This window comes from Brachypodium distachyon, chromosome 4 (genome assembly GCF_000005505.3).
Source record: "Brachypodium distachyon strain Bd21 chromosome 4, Brachypodium_distachyon_v3.0, whole genome shotgun sequence".
In the NCBI taxonomy this organism is placed as follows: Eukaryota; Viridiplantae; Streptophyta; class Magnoliopsida; order Poales; family Poaceae; genus Brachypodium; species Brachypodium distachyon.
The window spans coordinates 33,059,424-33,080,711 of record NC_016134.3 but is presented as its reverse complement, the minus strand read 5'-3'; the positions used below and the strand labels follow the sequence as shown (position 1 = coordinate 33,080,711).

General features: G+C 41.8%; 2 protein-coding genes, 1 non-coding gene and 1 pseudogene across 4 annotated transcripts; all 4 read left to right on the top strand.

Annotated features, from left to right (window-relative positions):
- Positions 1 to 1,629: 1,629 nt before the first annotated feature.
- LOC100845025 (probable protein phosphatase 2C 67) lies at positions 1,630 to 10,403 on the top strand. Of its 2 annotated transcripts, none has more exons than XM_003577931.3 (11): positions 1,630 to 1,807; positions 3,086 to 3,491; positions 3,563 to 3,671; positions 4,245 to 4,281; positions 4,853 to 4,897; positions 5,364 to 5,416; positions 7,872 to 8,033; positions 8,559 to 8,642; positions 9,536 to 9,625; positions 9,719 to 9,766; positions 10,048 to 10,403. In XM_003577931.3, the coding sequence occupies exons 2-11, from the start codon at positions 3,145 to 3,147 to the stop codon at positions 10,153 to 10,155; spliced, it is 1,083 nt and encodes a 360-aa protein (XP_003577979.1). In that variant the 5' UTR covers positions 1,630 to 1,807; positions 3,086 to 3,144; the 3' UTR covers positions 10,156 to 10,403. The 2 variants fall into 2 exon arrangements, with proteins under 2 accessions (XP_003577979.1, XP_010238052.1); XM_010239750.2 differs by having other exon boundaries at positions 3,083 to 3,491.
- On the top strand, positions 6,378 to 6,626 carry MIR5165 (microRNA MIR5165). Its single transcript, NR_126907.1, has one exon. It is a non-coding gene; the product is annotated as a microRNA MIR5165 (primary transcript).
- A 1,757-nt stretch (positions 10,404 to 12,160) lies between the features above and the next one.
- On the top strand, positions 12,161 to 14,382 carry LOC100844717 (annotated as a pseudogene).
- A 5,344-nt stretch (positions 14,383 to 19,726) lies between these two features.
- On the top strand, positions 19,727 to 20,608 carry LOC100831164 (adenylate isopentenyltransferase 5, chloroplastic). Its single transcript, XM_014902383.1, has one exon. It carries the CDS (start codon positions 19,727 to 19,729, stop codon positions 20,606 to 20,608), a length of 882 nt encoding a protein of 293 aa, XP_014757869.1.
- Positions 20,609 to 21,288: the final 680 nt, after the last annotated feature.

The following is a 21,288-nucleotide window of genomic DNA, read 5'->3' as shown; positions in this document are numbered from 1 at the left end:
ATCGATACATCCGAAACAAACCTAAACAGTGAAATCTTCGATAAAACTAAAATCTCTATCATGGTCCTTCGAAATCAACACATCTAGATTCATTTTTCGCATCTTGATGTTCCTCCATTATTCGGTAACGAAATTGCATAACAACATGCTTGCACAAGATGGATTAATCCTATTGGTCTTGAAAAGTCGCATGAGCTGCGCCCAACTAAAATAGTGTGAACTAAGGCAAGTTGTGAAACCAATTCGCTGTGAATGGACAAGGAAAAGTATCATAAACACCAAAAGAAAAGACGCAAGAACCATAACTCCATGGAGTATCGTAGTTCATGACGACTAAACCACGACGAGGATGGAGTCAGAACACCTATCTTCTATCTTGTAGATGACGCCATGCATCTCCACTGTCAAAATGCCACCACCAAGAACACATAAACATAACAGAAAAATAGCAAAATAGATGACAATTAGATGTTGAAGTTTTCTTCAGGACGATGGTTAATTAGGATTTCTGTGCTCTCTTCTCTCTCTTTTTTGAGCTAAGAATTAATGTGCTCTCTACAGACGAGATCGAGGCTTGCTTATCTTGCTGATTGATTCTCGTGGACGGCGGGTGAAGCACTCTGGAAATTGAGCCGGGCCGGCTAGAATGCTTCCTACTCCTTTTCTGTTTGACGAGAGAATGGAAAGCTTCTTCATGTCCAAGTTCACCACGTCAGTCCCGATGGAGTTAACCTTGTTGTTTAGATATGCATCATGTTTATTCGTGTTCGTGGCATCGTTGCCGTATGGTTGGAGTAGTTGTCCATTAAATTTTAGTAAGTTGTATCCACGGCGCCATGAAATGCTAGATGTGAGCCGATCGGCAAGTCAGAAGTTCAGTGTGTATGAACTGAAATTAGTCGCATGTTAGTTGACCAGCTGCCGGTGAGTGCATGTTGTGGAGATGTGGCTTACGTACACACAGTAGTACCAGGACGTACCTTAGTTTTAGGCAGCAAGGCATGCATGATGCATCTGTGCTGTTTGGCCCAGTCGTGCGGCCGTTGATGAGAAGCTACGCTAATGCCACGTGTGCTACGGGTCAGTGGAAATCAGATCAGACAGGTGTGCCTTGCCGTGTGTGCATGTTTTCCAATTAAAATCTTTACTCCCTCCAATCTATATAAACTTTGTAGTAAATCTCCAACACTTATTGTGAATCGGAGCAATAGTTGAATTAAAGTGATGCGGACAAGAAAAAAGGCATGCAGAGTTGTGCAATGCCACAAATAATTTGTGTCCATCGTGTGTCCATTCGACTTGCTTTTTTGTGGGGTGTCCATTGAAATTGCTAAGTCATGTGAAGTGTCAGCTGCGCTTGCGTTCTTTTTTAGGGGAAAACGCTCGCGTGAGTAAGTTCCTGAGAGAGCTATCTTCTTTTTTTGTTTTTTGAGAATAATAACTTCTTTTTTTTACAATCGAGAATAATAACTCCTGGGAGAGCAATCAAGTCCTTAGCCAGAGGCCCACAGTCCAGTGAATCACACCACACAAACTGACTTGGGCCTGTAGTAAGAAAAAACTGACTTGGGCCTTTTGTGCTAGCCCACGCCCCCCGGTCCTGAAACGTGACCGCTTCTTATCGTCCATCGATTCCCCCACTAGAGGCCTCATTGCCCACCGGCCGAATCCCCGTTGCCTCCGCTCCTCCTCACCGCCACCGGCGACGTCGGCGAGCGTACGGATCCCGTGGCATCTGTCCGCTGCTCTGAGGGCGACAAGCACCGTCATCTGCGGTGGTCACCTACCATCCCCATCCGGGTTCTCGGTGAGCTCGTGGTTGCTGCCCCCCGCTAAACTCTGCTCTTTTCCTTCTGTTCTTATCGGCACCTTTTCGGGTCCCTACTTCCTCCATTGGTTCTACGGATACCCTCGAGATTTACTGATATTCCGTGGTTTGCTTGTCCGATGTGCACACCAAAGTTATATAACTCGTAGCTGCTTCGAAGGTTGAGGTGCTTCGTTGGTTCTAGGGGAAATTTGCTGGATTACATCTTTATTTTGTGCTCTTTGCCGAAACACACCGCCGGAACGTGTCTTTGCCCTGTACCATTACAATTTCGTGGACATTTGCTAGAACACACTGCATCGACTAAAATTGAGAATTTGACATTCTATTTGGGACTACCATCGTAAATCTGATTTTGAAAACTTTTCTTCCTTTCTACGAATCAATTTTTGACATCTACTAGGGTCCGTTGTTGGTCGATGTGGGCATTCATCACCTTTGTTGCCGCACTCTATAGGAGAGAAAAACGCTTCGAACAAATAGTTTGAAAGATTCTAGACACATTTGCTAAAGGGTAGAATGATAATTTAATGTGAAAAAAGTCAAACTTTCTGTTTTAGACCATACAATGTGTTCTGGCAAATGTCCACAAAATTGTAATGGTACTGGGCAAAGACACATTCCGGCGGTGTGTTTCGGCAAAGGCGACAAAATAACTGTGTCCCCCAGCCAATTTTCCCTTGATTCTAGGACCGCTATCACAGCCCTAATCGGAAAAGCAAGGCTGTGCAAATCACGTCGTGTTTATCAAGTGATTACCCTGTAGAATCAGTCGATTTGTACTTATCTGACTGGTTGGAGTTAATTCAATGCCTACTGTCTACCGTATTCGTTGAAGCTAGTTAACTGACCTGCTAGAATGGAGTTTGCCTCTTTTTCTTTTTTTCTTTGTTTTGAGGAAATCAGGGACGAAATTATAACGTTGATTATTGATACAACTGCGAGTAGCATTTCAATAGCTCCGTATGTTTCCTTTTTTAGAATGTATGCAACTTCTGCTGATATATTTATATGGGCATTTGGTTATGCAAAGCTTTTGTTAGAAAGGACTATGCTAGTTATGAGATTTATGACATAACCTAGGGTCCAAGGCTGGTGGGCGGGGTTCTTCTTTAACGTACTACCTGTTTGGTATTTTGCCAAAGCATATCTTTCTGGCTAATACCCAGCTAATGCCCTCCATTTTCTTCGTGAAGCTTTAATTCTATCTACTAGGCACTTATCTTTCGTAACATCTACATGTTGTCCATCCAGCAGTGGCTTAAATAGGTGAACTCGATACGAGGCTATTGGAAGTTTTAGAGTTTAGCCTTGTTATGGCACATCAAAAGCGTGAAGCCAACTCCACTGATGAATATTGGACATCAAAGCGCCTGAAAGGTGCTGCCACTTCTATTGAAAAGGACTATAATGTTGAGGCTGCTGCTTCTCAAGAAACAAATGCTGAAAAAAGAGAAACGTCTCAAAAGGAAAGCACGATGCCAGTGGACCCGTGTATGTTGGATGAGAAAGCCACAATGATCTCAAAAGTTTCAAGTCAGCAAGATATGATAGTAACTTGTGTTGAAGCCGATGCTGCAGAAGACAAGGGTTGCAGGCATACGATGGAAGATACCTGGGTGGTGCTTCCTGATGCTAGCATGGAATCTCCAGGAAATCTGAGGTGCCCCTCTTTCTATTCATATTAATTACTTGGAAGCAATGCTTGTAAATCATGTAAGTAGCTTGTTGCAGATGTGCACATTTTGCGATATACGATGGGCATGGTGGCCGCTTGGCTGCGGAGTATGCACAGACACATTTACATCAGAACGTTATCGCTGCAGGATTACCACGTGAGTTGGTCTGTTTACATTGTCTGCCCATGTGCAATGTTTTCATTTACGATCCATTATAATGTATTCTTCTGTCTTCAGTTGCTCATACAGATGTTTTTTTTATCATTTATTATATTTTCATTTCGTATTGCTACTTAGATAGTTTCTTCGTGTCCACATTTGCCTATTCAACTAATATCTCTCTAGAGTAACTTTTTACTATGTTTTGGGAGCAATCAACACAGATTTTCATGCTAACTTCCATTTATGTTAACGCATTTTGCATCTTCACCTTTTCCCGGTGAATGAAGCATTCACGAGATTCTACACCACCTGATCATTTATTGCTTCTTGATATCCACTTCCTCACTAAGGCTGCTACTTTCTAGACTTCACTACAAAATTAAGTACCTTCCATTTTTTGTTTTATTTTGATTATGTGACCATTTCATCATTAGATTAATGTTTTACATTAACTTCCATAATTCATATATATAAATTATATTTAGATGGAGATGTCCTTGACTCCTCGCATTTGGAAGAAAAAATAATGATTCTGTTGTTGGCCAGTTAATTAATACTGATAAATTGTTTTGCAGATGGATGTTAAAGTGGCAAAGAAGGCCATTATTGAAGGTATGTGGTACATGAAATTCTTTGCTTGTGTAAACCCTTGAACAGGATCAGGCTAATCCTAACTGGAAGAGCCCCTTCTACTACTCTCATCATCTTCCTTTACATTTTTACATATGGATACAATACATATTTAACCTAGTATATTTATGTTTCTTTGATAATCTTGCACTAGCAAAATCCACTATCGACATGCAAAACAGCCTTGACAATGAATCCTTGAGCATGTCACATGCTTCTTTTATCATGAGTTAATTGTATAATTATCAAATTATTTCTCTGCTGTGTTACTCTAGAATGAATTTATTGTTTCTGGAAATGGCAATGGGGATCACCATCTTGCATGTGGTGTTGAGCTTCTGAGTGGACATGATTTAAACTCAAAATATTCCATCTTTACACGTGTTTCCTTTACACTAGCATTTTGACAATATTTATATTTTCTTTCTTGTGTGCCTCTTTTGTGTCTTTTTCTCTATGATTATTGTTCACATCGCTCATACTTGCCGTTCGTAGTTTTTTTGTTATTTGTATACCGCTGAATTAAACTTTTCCTGTTGCTCATTATCTGCAGGTTTTCGTAAAACTGATGAATCACTACTGCAAGAAAGTACTAGAGGTAAGAAAATATTGTCTCAACTTACTTCACTTGTTCCTCTGCGGAATACAGTGATTGTGGCACCAATTTGACCCAGCAATCTGCTTCACAATGATTCGTTAAACCTAGTATATTTTGTGTGGCATGATAGCGAATTTTCTCGCAAGGTGCCAAGGTTGGTATTGGCTAGAGTAAATTTTTGTTGCAAGTTGTAACATATGTTCTGTAGATCTATCTTTAGGTCATAAGCTGCCCCTTTAGTGGTGAAATTTAAAGCTAGTGCTTTGTAGTGTACTGTTTAGCTGATGCCAAGGCTCTGTTAGTCCCTAGTTTGGTTCAAAAAGGCTGTATAAGGGACTGCCTTGGTTCAAAAAGGCTCTATTAGATTCGAGAGGATGGTAGTGTCAAAAACACTATGCAAATTTGTTTGGTATCCTTTTGTGTTACCTCTTGTGAGATTAATTTTACTTGTGTATCCTATCTATAGGAAACTGGCAAGATGGTGCAACAGCTGTATGTGTTTGGGTTTTGGGACAAACGGTCAGTTACACTACCAGGATGTGTGTTCTTCTATTCATAACCACGCCCTGAACTTACTTTTGGTTATTGAATTGTAGAGTCTGTATGGAACCAGGATTTATGAATTATTTTTCTCTCGAGTTTACATAAGGTTTATTTCTGTTCTCTGAGTTAGAGAAACCAGAATTGTCTAGGATGCCTAAATATGAGGATATGGATCATACGGATACGACAATTTTCCAAAAGCACTGATATGGGGATATATTTGTATGTGTGTGTGTGTGTGTGTATAATAAACATTAGGGAAAACGTTAATAATTTATAAATTAGTTAGTTTAATACGAGAATGAGAACTAATATATAGGATTATAGGGGTACCTTGACATGGTTGTTGCCAGAATAGCTTGACAACTGCAGTGGTGCAGCCCTCTCTTAGTCTCTTCTCCACCTAGCTGCCAAGTGCCAACAATTTAGGAAATTATAATAGTAAAGAAGGCATGAAAGCAAACTGGAAAGATACTTTATGCTTACATTGCAAGTTCGAACCCATTATTCCTCAGTCTCTGTCATGCAGCTTCATTCTCCAAGACTCTAATATCATCTAGCAGTGCCTCTTGCTCTGCTTCATCTAGTTAGAGCATAGCTTCTTGAAGAAAATCTGCACTACCACCAAATATCTTGTGGGTGTCTCCTCCACTCCAATGTCCCAAAATCTTGTTGGACCAATTGAATACTCTCTAGATTTCCTTGAAATAAGATGCGGGTTTTGATCTACAAAGACAAGATCCTCATCGCGTCCAGGGTTTGGCCTACAACAAAATAAATTGAACTCAAATTCGAACTTCCAAGTCGCTAGTAAAAGTAAGAAAATTAGGACTTAAGTGGGGCCTGTTTCTTGTTGTACTATGTATGGAACCATACATGCTCTGATTTCTTTCATCACAAGATGTTGGCTAGCAAGTAATCTTAGTGCCAACTTTTGTAGCTTTGGGGCAGAGTTACCATGAATTCCCTGCCATATCTTGGGCTCTAGGTAGGTTCAATCCTCAATTGAATGAATCGAAGGAATTAAACCCAGCAGCAAACAAACTGAAATTACCAAATTGGTAATTTCTGTTTTTTGCTGCTCGATTTAATTCCTTCGTTTCAATTGAGGATATAACCTACCTTGAGCCAAAGATATGGTGGGAATTCATGGTAACCAGAGCTACAAAAGTTGGGACTATTTACTTGGGCCAGCCAACATCTTCTTGAGCTGAAAGAAATTGGAGCAAATATGGTCTGATACATAGTAAAACAAGAATCATGTCCTCTATTCTACTTAAGTCCTTATTTTCTTGCTTTTACCAGCAACTTGGAAGTTGGATTTTGAGTTCAATTTAATTTGTCGTAGGCTGAACCCTGACGTGCTTAGGATCTTTTCATTGTGCATCAAAACCTGCGTCTTATTTCAAGGAAATCTGCCTAGTATTCAAGTGGCTCAACAAGATTTTGGGACATCGAAGGAGACACACACAAGATATTTGGTAGGGTTGCAGATTTTCTTCAACAAGCTGTGTTCTAACTAGATAAGCCAGAGGCAGTGCTAAATGATATTCGAGCCTTGGAGAATGAATCTGCAGGAAAGAGACAAAGGAATAATGGATCCAAACTTGCCAAGTGTTGATTCCTGTGATGTTATTTCGTCTTGTCATTTATCTACTACTCCCTTCGTTCCATAATTCTTGTCGAAATATTACATGTATCTAGACACTTTTTACGAATAGATACATCCTTTTTTGGGCAAATTTGAGACAAGAATTATGGAACGGAGGGAGTACATTTGTACTACCTTATTAGCTGGTTGTGTAGTTTGTTCCATGCACTATTGTGAATTGTTTATGAACTATGGTAAGATTATCAAAGCATGTAGTATCTATTAGTTGTTCTTTGAAGTTGATGATGTTTGGCATATGGAGAAATAGAGAAAAGTAATGAGAATGGAAATAGTTGCAATGTAAGCATGATATATCTTTCCAGTTTGCTTTTGTCCTTCTTTTTAAATTTTTACTATACTAATTTAGTAAATTGTTGGCACTGTGGAGAAGAGAGTGAGAGGGCTGCAGTTTTCAAGTTTTTCTAGCAATAACCATGTCACGCCTATATAGTAATTCTCTTTCTCGTTTAAAAGTACTAATTTATATATTATTCATGTTTATTATATATATACAAATGTATTCCCGTATCATTGTTTTCGGAAAATTGTCATGTCGTCGTATCCGGGCATCCTAGTTTTTGTATACCCACATTGTACCTTGATGTGAGCAGACTCTGCTATAATCTATTGTTAGTAATCTACAAACATCATGCATACATAATCCACACGTTGGTTCTCCTCTTGAATAAGAAACCTCGTCATGTGGTGTCATCTTTTTAGCACTGAATCCTAAATGCTTTGATTTGAGATGCATACCTGTTACATTTCCACATGTTCCAGGTTGTAGTTGCAAATGCTGGTGATGCTAAAGCAGTATTAGCTCGTTCTACTTCAACTGATGGTGAAGGATCACTGGTCGACACGAAAAGTCTAATGAAGGCTATTGTTTTGACAAGAGAACATAAAGCCATTTTTCCACAAGAACGCTCACGGATCCAGAAGGTAAATAGCGTTATAGATTTATAGTACCAACACTTATTTCATTTTTAATGCTTTGCTTCCATATGTATGTGTCAAATGAATCAACTCCGTGCTTTTCTATGGTTGTTATTGCAACCATCTTGGATCATTTTTCGTGGCACCAGTCTGTCAAGTCAAATCTGATTATCATAATTATAACAAATTGAAGCCCTGGCATATTGGTAGTTTGTCAAAGTATTTTCTCAAGCATTGGAATACTAGCTTTTGTGCTTCCAACCTATACCTATTTATTAACACAATTTCTGCCAATTGTTTACGACGTGAATTTATTTGTGATAACAAATATAAATTTGTTATTCTGTCTTCCATGCTTTGTAAACGGCCGTCCTTTCCTCCATTCATTTTCTTCTGTGAACTCATTTGCTCCTTATATTATGCCTCTGATGTCGTAATGCATTATTAGAGGAGCATCTTACCATTGCAATGCAAAAACTCTATTTCAATGTGTGTTGTCTGATGATACATTTAACTTGTGCTCCTCCAAAGGCTGGAGGTTCTGTTGGTCCTAATGGAAGACTGCAAGGACGCATTGAAGTGTCTAGAGCTTTTGGAGATCGTCATTTTAAGAAGGTTTGCTGATAAAATTAATTCTCGTGTTCTACCTGTGCACATGCAAAATGAATACTGTTCTATTACCATTAGTGGTATGATGTCCAGAGTAGTTTTACGGGATTTGTCTGGAGCTCGTAGTATATGAAAATAATGGCCAGAGGAATGTATTTTCTTGCTGAGAAATAATCATACTGAAAATTTGCACGTTCATGTGTTTATTCTAAATTCTAAATCGACTGTGTCAGATTTCTGGACGCAAGAAAAACCACAGTATTTTTTGTTTGAAGAATGCAAAAAAAAACCACAGTATTGGTTCAGTAGTACTCCCTCCGATCCCTTTTAATTGTCTCAAACTTGCCCAAATACGGATGTATGTATGCCTAAAAAGTGTCTAGATACATGTAATATTTTGACAATGAATATGGATCGGAGGGAGTATTTATTTACTGTTTTCTCATTTGTCCATCCTTTTGCAAAACAACACAATAAGGAGGGAGGTACTTGGTTAGCATGGGAGAGTTCATGAAAATGCATGTCTTTATACATCCATTGGACACAACTTTGACCTGTCTTTCTAATGTCAGTTAGTTATGTTGCTTACAACAAAAACTGTCATTGTTCCGCAATAGTATGAGATACCCATATGACATAGATAATTTTATCACTTCTATCAAAGGTTATATCCAAGTTTTTCAAAGACATAACTGTCTTGTCTCTTGTTTTAGCATATGAAGCTGTGTCAACCCAAAATAAGCAATAAATTTAGTTAAAAGTAATATGTGTTCCATCCCTGGCCTAATCCAAGATCTTTTAACACTCTTTCTTAAAGCCTATACTAGACAGACAAGAATTACTGTCTATAAAAATTTAGCTTCATGGAACATCAGCATTATCAATCAACTATCATGCAGGTTGGATTAATTGCAACACCAGATGTCCATTCTTTTGAAGTTACCAAGAAAGATAATTTCATCATTCTTGGGTGCGATGGCTTATGGGGAGTATGTACATTTCCCTTCGCTATATCCTTTTTTTTCATGATTTCTAATGCTTCAATCATATTTTGTTAAGTTTAACTTGTTATGTATACCCAGGTATTTGGACCAAGTGATGCTGTTGAATTCGTCCAGAAGCAATTGAAGGTGCTATTCTGTGACTCTATATGCACTGGTTTCTTTTCTATCTAGGAGTACTTATCTGCTTGGTTGGGTTTTGATCAGACATTACTGAAATTAAATTGTAGCCCTATTTTTTTTAATGAAATTTATATTACTCTTTCTCACATGCCTTAGGTTACGTACTGTATATATAAACATAAATAAAGCTTTTTTCCTTTCCTTCATTTACTGAACTTCTCACTGTACTTTCCTTTTGCACCTCATTTTTATGCTTTTAACTTTTGATCCATATGTGAACCACTCAGGAGACGTCTTCAGCCACGCTCGCAGTGCGTCGCCTAGTGAAGGAGGCTGTTCGCGAGAGGCGATGCAAGGATAACTGCACTGCTGTTCTGATTGTCTTCAAGCACTAGAATTTTCTGGCGAGCCCTTTTCACAGAACTCTACTGGGAAGAGAAATTAGCTGGCAATGCAAAGAAGAACCTTAATTGAAGCGTGCGTGTTGATGAGACCATTATTAGTGCACTATCAGATTTCATTTTGGTTTTTGTTGCTTTTCGAGCCATGATTCTTGTAGCAAGTCTCTTTAAACTGTTCCAAAGAAAATTATTTAATCAGTCCCATCTAATTTAGTATTTTTACACCGGCCGTGTATACTGCATACGACTGTTCACAAGACCTGAGTTGCTTCCCCCTCTCAATCGATGCTTATAGGAGTAAGCGAATCAGGATAGTGCAACTTAGTCCTCGATTCAGTGGTCAACCAGCTATGCTCTGTGAGGCGGCCACAACTCAAAGAAAAAAGATGCCTGGAGTGGAGTTAGAGCTAGGGGCGAACTTATTGTTTTACGAATAGAACACGAGATATTATGTTATACTAGCAACTAGCTAGATCACCGGTGACAGTTGCGTGTGGACTCTTTCATTTTAGAGATTTTGCTTGTCGACTTCGACACGGAAGAGGTGGTGGATTTCGACTCACTCCAAAATCTACGGCGTATTTTGTTTCATTTAGACAAGTCTTTTGCCAATATTGATGTAATTAGTATATGAATACCCAGTACAATGTAGACTCACACATGCCCACACTTACCACCATGCAGAGGAGTCATGGAGTCTCGAGATGACGAAGCTACCACTAGTGCATAGCTGTCGACGAGTAAATTCAATTCGTTTACCACCAAAAGAATAATTAGTCTCAAAAGGACATACGTGATCAAACTAACCATCCAGCTAGATATTTGTATTAAAGAAATTAAATATGTGTTATATTTTTGAAGCGAGGAGTAATATTTTATTCACTCCTTTTCATAAAGATTGATGGTCACGCGTTTCGAGATTTAACTTTGATCATTAGTTAGACCGATAATACGCAGATTATATGTTATAAAATTTTTACCATTTGAAACTCTTTTCAAATACGAAGTCCAAATGCTATAATTTTTTAAGACAGACCCTCATTCACAGACTAATCAGGCAAGCCCCAATGTATTTTTGTCAGTGAACTATCAGCATAACCTAAACGTTCTTGCCAAAATCAATACAAGAGGCAAAAGTGTCCACACATTAAAGTAGCAAAAGCATCTACTTTTTCGCCTAAGTATGTTCATATCAACACCATAGAAAAAGCAACCATGATGGCTCTCAAATTCTCAACACCAAATTAGCCATCAACTTTATCTACATTATGATTTAAACAAGGATTTTTTTTGTTCTCGGAAGGCTTTGTACTTTGCCTCATCAAGTGTAGGAGAATTGACAAAAATTATCCAAGAATCAATACGTAATCTATCCAACCATAAATCACACTGCACATGGCTTCTATGGCCTATTGTTTTTTAAAAAAAAAATGCTACATATACGTCATGATTTTGCAAGAAAAAAATACCTCGATAATCTATGTTGAAGTTGCGGTCCATCCTTTGTTCGACGTGGTGGACATTTGTCCATCTTTTTCATTCCTAGACATTTTTTAACTAATTTGTATCACTAATACGAGATTAGAGACTTGCTTTTGTATTTTCTATGACATACCGGATATCATACTTAAAATCATTTTTTCATGTGTAATCTCTCCTACAAGTGACTCCTTTTTTTTAGGGGAAAAGACCAACTGCCATATATTAAATAAAAAACTACTGCCATGTGCTCTGTATTAAATAAAATGAAAATATGTACAAGGGTGGTCAAAAGAATAACAACAACTATCCGAAGTTAGAGATCCATGTCTCAAAAGAATAATAAGTCTCATATTAAGTGACTCAAATTTGTCTAAATATAAACGTATCTATATATTAAAATAAATCTAGATATGTAATATTTTGACAGTTAACACGACACCGAAGGGAGTAATCCATGAAACAAAAAGTTAAGCTATTTCTTTGAAAAAGATGAGTGGCTCTTATACTCCCACAGTTCCACTTCCACTCCTTTGTCTCCTCAGCTGCATACAACACGCAGGACTGGAAAAATCTCTTTAATCCCTTTTCCCGTACCTTTCTTTCCTCTCCTGAATCCTTCTTCCTGAATCAGCCGGGCAACACTAGCTGAGAAAGCACCCACCGACCACCAAATCACGCCGGCCTCCTGCCTCTCACGCGCGTCCCCGCCATCGCGGATCCCGTTCTTTCTCGTCGGGACATCGCGTTCCTGCTGTGTCCATCCGTGTTTGGCCATTGGGGCTTGAGGTACGAGGTTGTTAGTTAAATCCCGCTGACCTAACAATTCTGGGCGTGCCGGTCCGCACCCGGCACACCATCTGGCTCCGCTCCTGCTGACTGCCCCAAATTTTGGTCGGGTTGCGATGCGGAGGTCGGTCGCTGATGGTTTCTTGTTTTTCCCCTCTTGTTAATTGTGTGGTTGGTGGGTTCAGAAGCTATGGAGCCAGCCAGAGAAGTTATCAACTGGAGTAAAATATTTTGATTGGACTTTGGAGAGTAGCACTTCTGCTTTGGTGCCCTTAGATTTAGTAGTTGTACTGTCATGACTCGAGATTCATGAACAGGTGAAATGCCCTGCAGTCGTCTACTCTGGTGTCAGTGGCAATCTTACTACAGAAGTAGAATATAATTGCAGAAATTGTCGATAAATTGTCGAAAATCATGGATAAGTGCCTTGAACTTTCATTGGCTGTTGATTATTTTAATACTTCATGTTTATGTGGACATCTTGTTGCATGCTTCTGTGCATTTAATAAATAAATATAGTCAAAATATAGATATTTTGTTGTTCTGTAGCTAGTTCTTTTAGGAGCAAAATAAATTGCACAATAATCGGGATATTTTTTCTCATGGGTTTAATACTGAACCTGTTTCAGGTGAATAATCTGGTCTCATGGCGAAGCAACACTATGCAACCAGCAGCCTTGTGATAGGATATGCTTTGTGCTCGAGCTTGCTGGCAATCATTAACAAGTATGCTGTCACAAAGTTCAATTATCCCGGTCTCCTGACTACACTACAGTACTTGACATCTGCTGCTGGTGTTTGGGTCCTCGGAAAGTTTGGTTTTCTTTGCCATGATCCCTTCAACCTGGAGACTGCAAAGAAATTTGCACCCGCTGCTGTTGTCTTCTACCTTGCCATATTCACCAACACAAACCTCCTTGTTCATGCCAATGTCGACACGTTCATAGTTTTCAGATCCTTGACTCCACTTTTGGTTGCTATAGCTGACACAACCTTTCGGAAGCAACCGTGCCCTTCCAAGCTCACATTCTTATCCCTTGTAATTATATTGGGAGGAGCAGTTGGCTATGTGATAACAGATTCAGCATTCAGCCTCACAGCATACTCTTGGGCGTTTGCCTATCTGGTGACAATAACAGCGGAGATGGTGTACATCAAGCACATCGTGACGAATCTGGGTCTAAACACATGGGGTTTTGTGCTATACAACAACCTTCTTTCACTGATGATGTCCCCCATCTTTTGGTTTTTGACAGGGGAGCACTAGTCGGTCTTCTCAGTAGTTGAATCACGGGGTGAGAGTTGGTTCCAGCTTGACGCCTTTGTCGCAGTGGCATTGTCATGCATATTTGGGTTGCTCATCAGCTTCTTTGGCTTTGCGGCAAGGAAAGCAATCTCGGCAACAGCATTCACAGTGACCGGTGTTGTCAATAAGTTCCTCACGGTGGCAATCAATGTGACGATTTGGGAGAAGCACGCAAGCACGTTCGGTTTGGTTAGCCTGTTTTTCACTCTTGTTGGTGGAGTGCTCTATCAGCAATCAGTTACAGCAAAAGGAAATATTGCAGCAGCGCAGCATAAACCGGCATCAGACCAACCTAAGGATGGTAGTCAGACAGCTGAGTTTGATGAGGAGAAGCTGAGCCTGGTTCCATCTCCTGAGGAGCCCAGTGCATGAATGCTATGCTAGCTTTTGATCCACACGTTCTACAGGTTTGCTCCTTAATCATGAATAGGTGCCTGTGCAACGCTAATGGTACTAGTATTTTCGTACAAATAAAGGGTCATTTCCCTTTACGTGTGTTGCTCAAATTCTAAAGGAAGAAAACTGCCATGAACTTGTAATGCACTGTTTGTATGGACATTCTTGGGCATGGTATGTCAATATTGTATCTCTTAGGGGGAATAGTCACTATTGAATTTTAACTGGCAAATATGGCACTATTAGATACAGTGCTCTGGACCTCTGCCCTCTGGTGATACTAAATGCTAAATTTGAGGCTATTATAAGTATAATTAATGCTCTGGTTAAAACAAGAAAATATGATTTGCAATAGTGGGTGAGTCAAGTTTGAATCTTTGCCGAGCAATGTATCTCGGCGTTCTGATATATCTGTAAGAACAAATTAACCCACTAATGAGCTGAGACATAGATTTAACTGTGTAACATTTCGCCCAAACTGAAAGATAAAAGTGAAAATCTTGAGGAAGAAGATAAAAAACTGAAGGTTCAAGTTAGACTAGGAAAATTCTGACTTGAAGCATACAGCAGAAAACCATCTGAATAAAAGAATAAGAAGACTCCACCTGGACCATCATTTCAGATGAGGGCAGTTCATGATTTTCAAATTCTCTCTACCATGGAACTATCATGAACTTGGAGATCCTTGAGTGCCAGCAGGTCCTGGGTGAGTTTTGCGAGCATTGACATCTAGGGCATCAAAGTGTCACTTTCATCAATCTACCAAAAAGTGTTCGACGGCAGAAAACTGACCTTCCAGCAAACTAAATTAGATGAGAATTTGTGGGTGTATGCAATGATGTTGTAGAAGCATGCTGTAGTAACTAGCAAGAGTGTCAAGTCAGCTGGATTTGATTTGCTATGTCTTTGATGCCCGTTTCCATTCTGGCCAGAAAATTGGGTTTGACGTTCTACTAGAATTTCGCACAGGGCAACTTTGTTTCTTGTATTTTTGGTCTGTATGTAGCAAGGAGTGGCTCTGGGGAACTCCTGTGGAATTTCCAGAGCTACTTCGGTGGGGGTTGCTTTGGAAATGCAGGCGCTATCCATGATTTGGTATGATCTTGCTGCAAGAAAAAAACTAGCAAACTTGTCCGATGGAAACTGAAACATGCATGGAAAACACCCTACTTGCATGTATCCCCCTTCGGCACGATATATTTGGCCCCATATTGACTGACCTGACATGATGGCCGGGTCCATAGTCATCCACCGGCACGATGTACGGTCAATACAATTAATACATCAATTAATCGCACATAACAGTAATTACAAAAAAAGTAAAAAACAAAGAAGAAAATGGAGAAGGAGAGGAAGCTAGAAGAGAAAAAAGAGAGGGAGAAAGGAAGAAGGGATCTGGATCTAGGGGCTAGGGAAAGGAGAAAACAGGAGGAAGAATAAGCTAGGGATCTAGATCTAGCTTGGGAGGAAGAAGGGAGGAGGAGGGGTGAGGAAGTAAGGAGATCTAGAGGGAGAAGATGGGGAGGAAGAGAAGGAGGGAAAGGAGAGGAGGACCTGGCTGGCTGGTGCCATTTTTGGTAGGTCTTCGTCGCTGACGACAAGAGGGTTGCCGCAACCCGTCGTGGAGACAAACAACACGACCTACGATGTGGCCTCTGCTATCTGTTTTATAGGGTCGATGAACCAGTGGATGTTCGTTTAGGAGAACCATCACTTGGTCTTTGCTGGGCGGTCAACCACCACCAAGGGCACCGTGGAGGCGAATCGCAGCTTGTAGGTGCCAATGGCGGTCCTTATTTTGAAAACCTAGAAACCGCCCTACGAGGGGTGCCCTTCAACGGCGGTTGCCCGTAGACGCCACTAAAGGCTAGCACGGAGTCACCCTTCATTGGAGGATTACCCTTTGGCTAGGGCCAACCGCCACTAGAGAGGGTTCTCCAGTGGCGTTTCATTTGAACCACCACTAAAGGGAGGACGGGAAAGGGTCATTATGTAGTAGTGCAGAACTGTGTTTTATTTGGCTGGAGTCAACTCATGTAGTTGAGTCGGGTCTTAAATATTTTTTAGTGCCGGGTGCTCCAACGGCTTGCATGGGCCCCAAGTATTCTTATCACCTTCTTAGTTTTGGGTTTTGGCTTTTACCAACATTGTTCATGTTTTTAGGCTCAGTTTAGCATTGCTGAAGTGTGCTGCGTTGAACTTAATTTATAATCTGTTGTGAAAAATAAACATGAAAGTAGGGAAAAGTTGGTTAGCCAAACATGAAAATAGTGAAAAGCGGGTGAAAAAAAATAGAATTATGATAATTCACCGCAATGCCAAATGAATCTTAGTCCCTTGTGTCTCCTTTGTGTCACTTTCTCGTGACCTTGGCCCCTGTCAAATCTCACCTCAATCAAATATTTTTAGTTTGACGTATTAAAATGGAGTCCACTCTCTGAGGGCAAAGTTGTGGTCAATTTTGATGTTGTATTCTCATAGTCCGAATGTAGGGTAGCAGGTGTTGTGGCCTATGATTAGAGCCAGGCATACCCGCGTCCAGACCGAGTTTCGTGACGGGCTTCGTAAAACTTGACGAGAAAACCCGAAGCCCAGGCCCTGAAGCCCGAAAATGACTTTCTTAGTATTGAAATAATCATTTTGGGGGGAAATGACTTTTATACCTAATTTCAGAAAATATTGTTTTTAACCCATTTCAGGTTTTTTCGGCTGTCGGGCCAGGATTCAGACGGGAAACTGATGCCTTGGCCCGGATGTTGGGCTTTGGCCAGGCCACCAATGCCTTGGCCCGGATGTGGACGCGGCGCAAAATTCCCCTGTGTCCACTTCGTGCGAGTGTGAGTTCTGCAGTTGATAGCTTTGAGAGTTGAGAGCCAGTTCGTGCGAGAGTTCGAGAGTTTGGCAACTACAACACCTGGCCCCTTTTCATTATTAAATTTTCTGTCTAAACCCTCTGTCAACTCTCACATTCAGGTTCAGGGGAGTGGTTGGTCCTAGTCGTCCCTCTCTCCTCTGCTTTTTTTCGTGCGAGTCCACACACCCGTCGCCTACTCTCACGGTATCATCTCAATCATGCCCGCCACCGCATGGCAGCTTGACGCGGCCGTGCAGTGCTCGCATGTCCGCCTGCCTACCCGACGGCCGAACTGCTCCCCTGACTGCGCTCCCCGGTCGCGCGGCGGCCACGGCGCCGACGAGCCCCGGCAGGGAAGAAGCAGAGCTATGCCAACATGCTGATGCCGCCGTCTAGGTTCTTATGAATGTTTGTGATGTGATTTGATTTTTGTACATGATGTACATAATCTTGATCTCACGAGGTACTTAAAAATTGCTACGATACATGTGATGTACCATACGATGTACTCGTCTCATAAACTCATGTACACGAGGTACTTCAAATTTGATAAGATACATGTCATGTACCATAATGTACTTCAAATGTGATAAGGTACAAATCATATACCATAATGTACTAAATATGCACTTAAAAGCTAGAGAAAGAAGAGCAAAAGTTGTCAGGTAGTCATAGTGTTAATCCACACCTCTAATTTAATTAGCCCATGGATTAAGAGAGAGAGAGAGAGAGGAGCAGCAGGCAACAGACAACCTGGCGAACTGGAGCATGTTAGAAGCCAGAGGAAAAGAAAGCAAAAACGATTCCCATAGTAGGGGCGAGCGAAATGGGAGCAGCCTAAACCGTGGAAACGGGGTTGTGGGAGAGCAATACAAGCATTGTGCTGCTAGGCGAAGCGGTTGAGTGCTGCACCCTAGATGGCTAAAGTCCAGTAGCCGAAAGCATCGCTAGCTTAGCTCTGACCCGAGTAGCATGGGGCACGTGGAATCATGTGGCTAGGACGGGGGGTGTAAATCATGGGGTGTGTACATCCTCGGCGCTCCAGCTCGTGCTTAGTGACAGAGACCTACAGCACCTAAATAGCAGAGATCTATCCCAAAACCTAAGGCAAACAACAAAGCCACCTTCCAGATCTCAGATGCTGAAAGAGAAACACCTCAAGCTGTAATATGAAATGTCACTGGTGCCTGTCCTCGTGCGCGATTGAAAACTTCAACTGTGACTTTCCACAGCCGTCGCAAACAGTTCCGTACAAGTTGCTTGGATGAGTTCCGGTGCAATCCTGCTCTCTTGTTGATGGTCATGAGGATCATTTCATAGGCTGGTAGTACATAATAAGGGCCTCTTGGATATTTAGGATAGGAAAAACACAGGAATAAGAAAATCACAGAATTGCAATGTCATGCCCATTAGTATCTTATAGGGTTTGTGTTAGACCAATGTTTGTTTGATTGAACACAGGAAAAACAAAGGAATTTGAAAAAGAGGTTGGAATGGATGGAAAAATTCCTATGAAATTTAGTGCAATAGAATCCTTAGGAAAATTTCCCATGGGTTTCAATCCTACAAATCAAACAGCTCATATAGGAAAAAATCCTAAGGATTCAAAACCTCTAAAATTCTTATGAAAATCCTTTGAATCAAAGGGGCCCTAAACTTGTTGTTAATTAATCGATGAAATGCCACCCATTTCAGCAACAATTTTTTTCCTCCTTTTAGGCCAACCAGAGCTAGGAAAATCATATATATGTTGTCATTTTTGGTTAACCTTTTTAGGTTGGGTCATTTGTTGCTGAAGTTTCTGATAAGGATTAGATCAGACGTTTTTCACATTGCTCTTGATTGTTGCTGCTGGTATGTGCTCAGTGCTGAGTGCTTGCTAAAATTTTGAATGTTGTTGCTATTTTTGTGCTGAATGCCGGTGCTAAATATTGTTGTTTGCTGCCGCTGAAACTGAATGCTGTTGTCTGGTGTCTGCTGAGCGCTCTGCAAAATGCTGCTGCTCCTGTGCTGCTAAGAGCTGCTGATGCTCGCAGTTTGGGGAAACCCAGGTGCATAGCAGAACTAGAGGAGTCTACTGCGTCTGACCCGTGATGTAGAGTGCGCTACCAAAAATTACTTACTCCTACGATACGGACATTAATCTCTTCCCCGTAAATGCAATGGATATAGTTGTATGTGGATAGGAACGCATGAGCATGCATGTCTGCACGTGGAGATACGGTGGAGATTATGTATTTCCCATTCAGTTCAATCCACGATATATAGTATAGTAGCATATCAGCATATGTGGAACGTAATTAATATACGACTATATATGATATGCTTTCCTTTGATGAACGTACGCGCGGCGTAACGTAGACGCGCGCGCGATATATATATCCTCGTGTTTGCAATGCGGAAGCCAGGTGCTTCTAGATCCATGTAGAAACCAGGCACTGTTATTTCTGTCTGGAATTCATGCGTTTCCTAAACGGGTAGTGTGGATTTGATTAATTGCTCTCCCTGTACCAATCTTATCCCTGAATTCTAACCATAAGAATCATTCCACAGATAAGGGACGATCGCGCGCTTTCATTTCTTTCCATCCAGGGCTGCATGCCGGGGCCCTATAAAAGGCCGCGCACCAGAGCGTCGTCGCCTTCAAATTCAAACACTCTATCGAGCGGGGGCAGCCCACCAGCAAACTTACGTACTCAAGCCCTCGACAAGGAAAGTCGAGGGCTGCCACCATGACCGCGATGGAGCAAGAGCAACAACGCGGCAAGCCCAAGGTGGTGTTCGTCCTGGGCGCGACGGCGACCGGCAAGTCGAAGCTGGCCATCGCGCTGGCGGCGCGCTTCGGGGGCGAGGTGATCAACTCGGACAAGATCCAGGTGTACGCCGGCCTTCCCGTGATCACCAACAAGGTGACGGACGAGGAGCGCGCCGGGGTGCCGCACCACCTCCTGGGCTGCGTGCGCTGCCCCGACGCCGACTTCACCGCCGAGGACTTCTACAGGGAAGCCTCGGCGGCCGTCGCGCGCGTGCTCTCCCGCGGCGCGCTCCCCGTCGTGGCCGGCGGGTCCAACCGCTACGTGGAGGCGCTCGTCGAAGGGGTAGACGGCGCGTTCCGGAAGGAGCACGACTGCCTCTTCGTGTGGCTCGACGCGGCGCTGGAGACGCTGCGCCGGTGCACGGCCGTGCGCGTGGACGGCATGGTGCGGCGCGGGCTCGTGGACGAGGCCCGGGCCGCGTTCGACCCCGGGCTGCGCGCCGATGACTACACCCGTGGCGCGCGCCGGGCCATCGGGCTCCCGGAGATGGACGCCTACCTGCGCCGGGTAGTAGTGCAACAGCAGGAGGAGGAGGGCAATGAGGAAGAGCTGCTGGCGGCCGCCGTGGAAGAGATCAAGGCCAACACGTTCGGGCTGGTGCTGGAGCAGGTGGACAAGATCCGGCGGATGAGCACGCTGGAAGGGTGGGACGTCCGCCGGGTGGACTGCACGGACCTGCTTGCGCGCGTGGCGGCCGGCGAGGGTGGGGATGAAGAGCTGTGGAGGAAGACGGTGTGGGAGCCCGTGGAGGACATGGTGAGGAGCTTCGTCGACAACAAAAGTGGAAGGCCGCTGCAGCAGTACTAGCTAGTGGGAGACATCTATCTATCTATGCCGGCGCTCCACCAATATATTGCCCAATCTGCATAACTCAGATCAGAATATGCATGCATGCCCCTTCGGAGGCACTTCTCGTATTTTTTTTAATCAGATCGGAGTGTTGATTTTATTTAAATTTCATTCATGCGCTATGTTGAGCGAATATATACCGCCTTCTTATACAAAATACAAATAAATAAATTGTGCTCTTTCACTATATCTTCAAGTCCATGACTCTTTTTTTTGCGAATTTCAAGTCGATGACTCAACAATTCAAATAAATATTCTAATTAAGGTTGTCTTGATTAAAACAAAACTAGAATTTGGCTAATTTTATATAAAAATATACTCATGTCTACAATAACAATAATTGGTATTCCCTCCGATCCTAAATTGTTGTCGAAATATTACATGTATCTAGACGTTTTTTAAGAATAGATACATCCATATTTGGGAAAATTTGAGTCAAGAATTTAGGATCAGAAGGAGTATATATACTACAAAGATACTTATAACTGCTAGTACTCTCTTATAGTAATTCCCGCGAAGATTAATAAGATGGCAAAGAATACTTCTCTCATGATTTGGCCATTGCAGATGTACATTTCGATGCAGGAAAACAATTTGATTTACAGCCTCACATATTTTTGGTTAGGACAGGTCCAGGT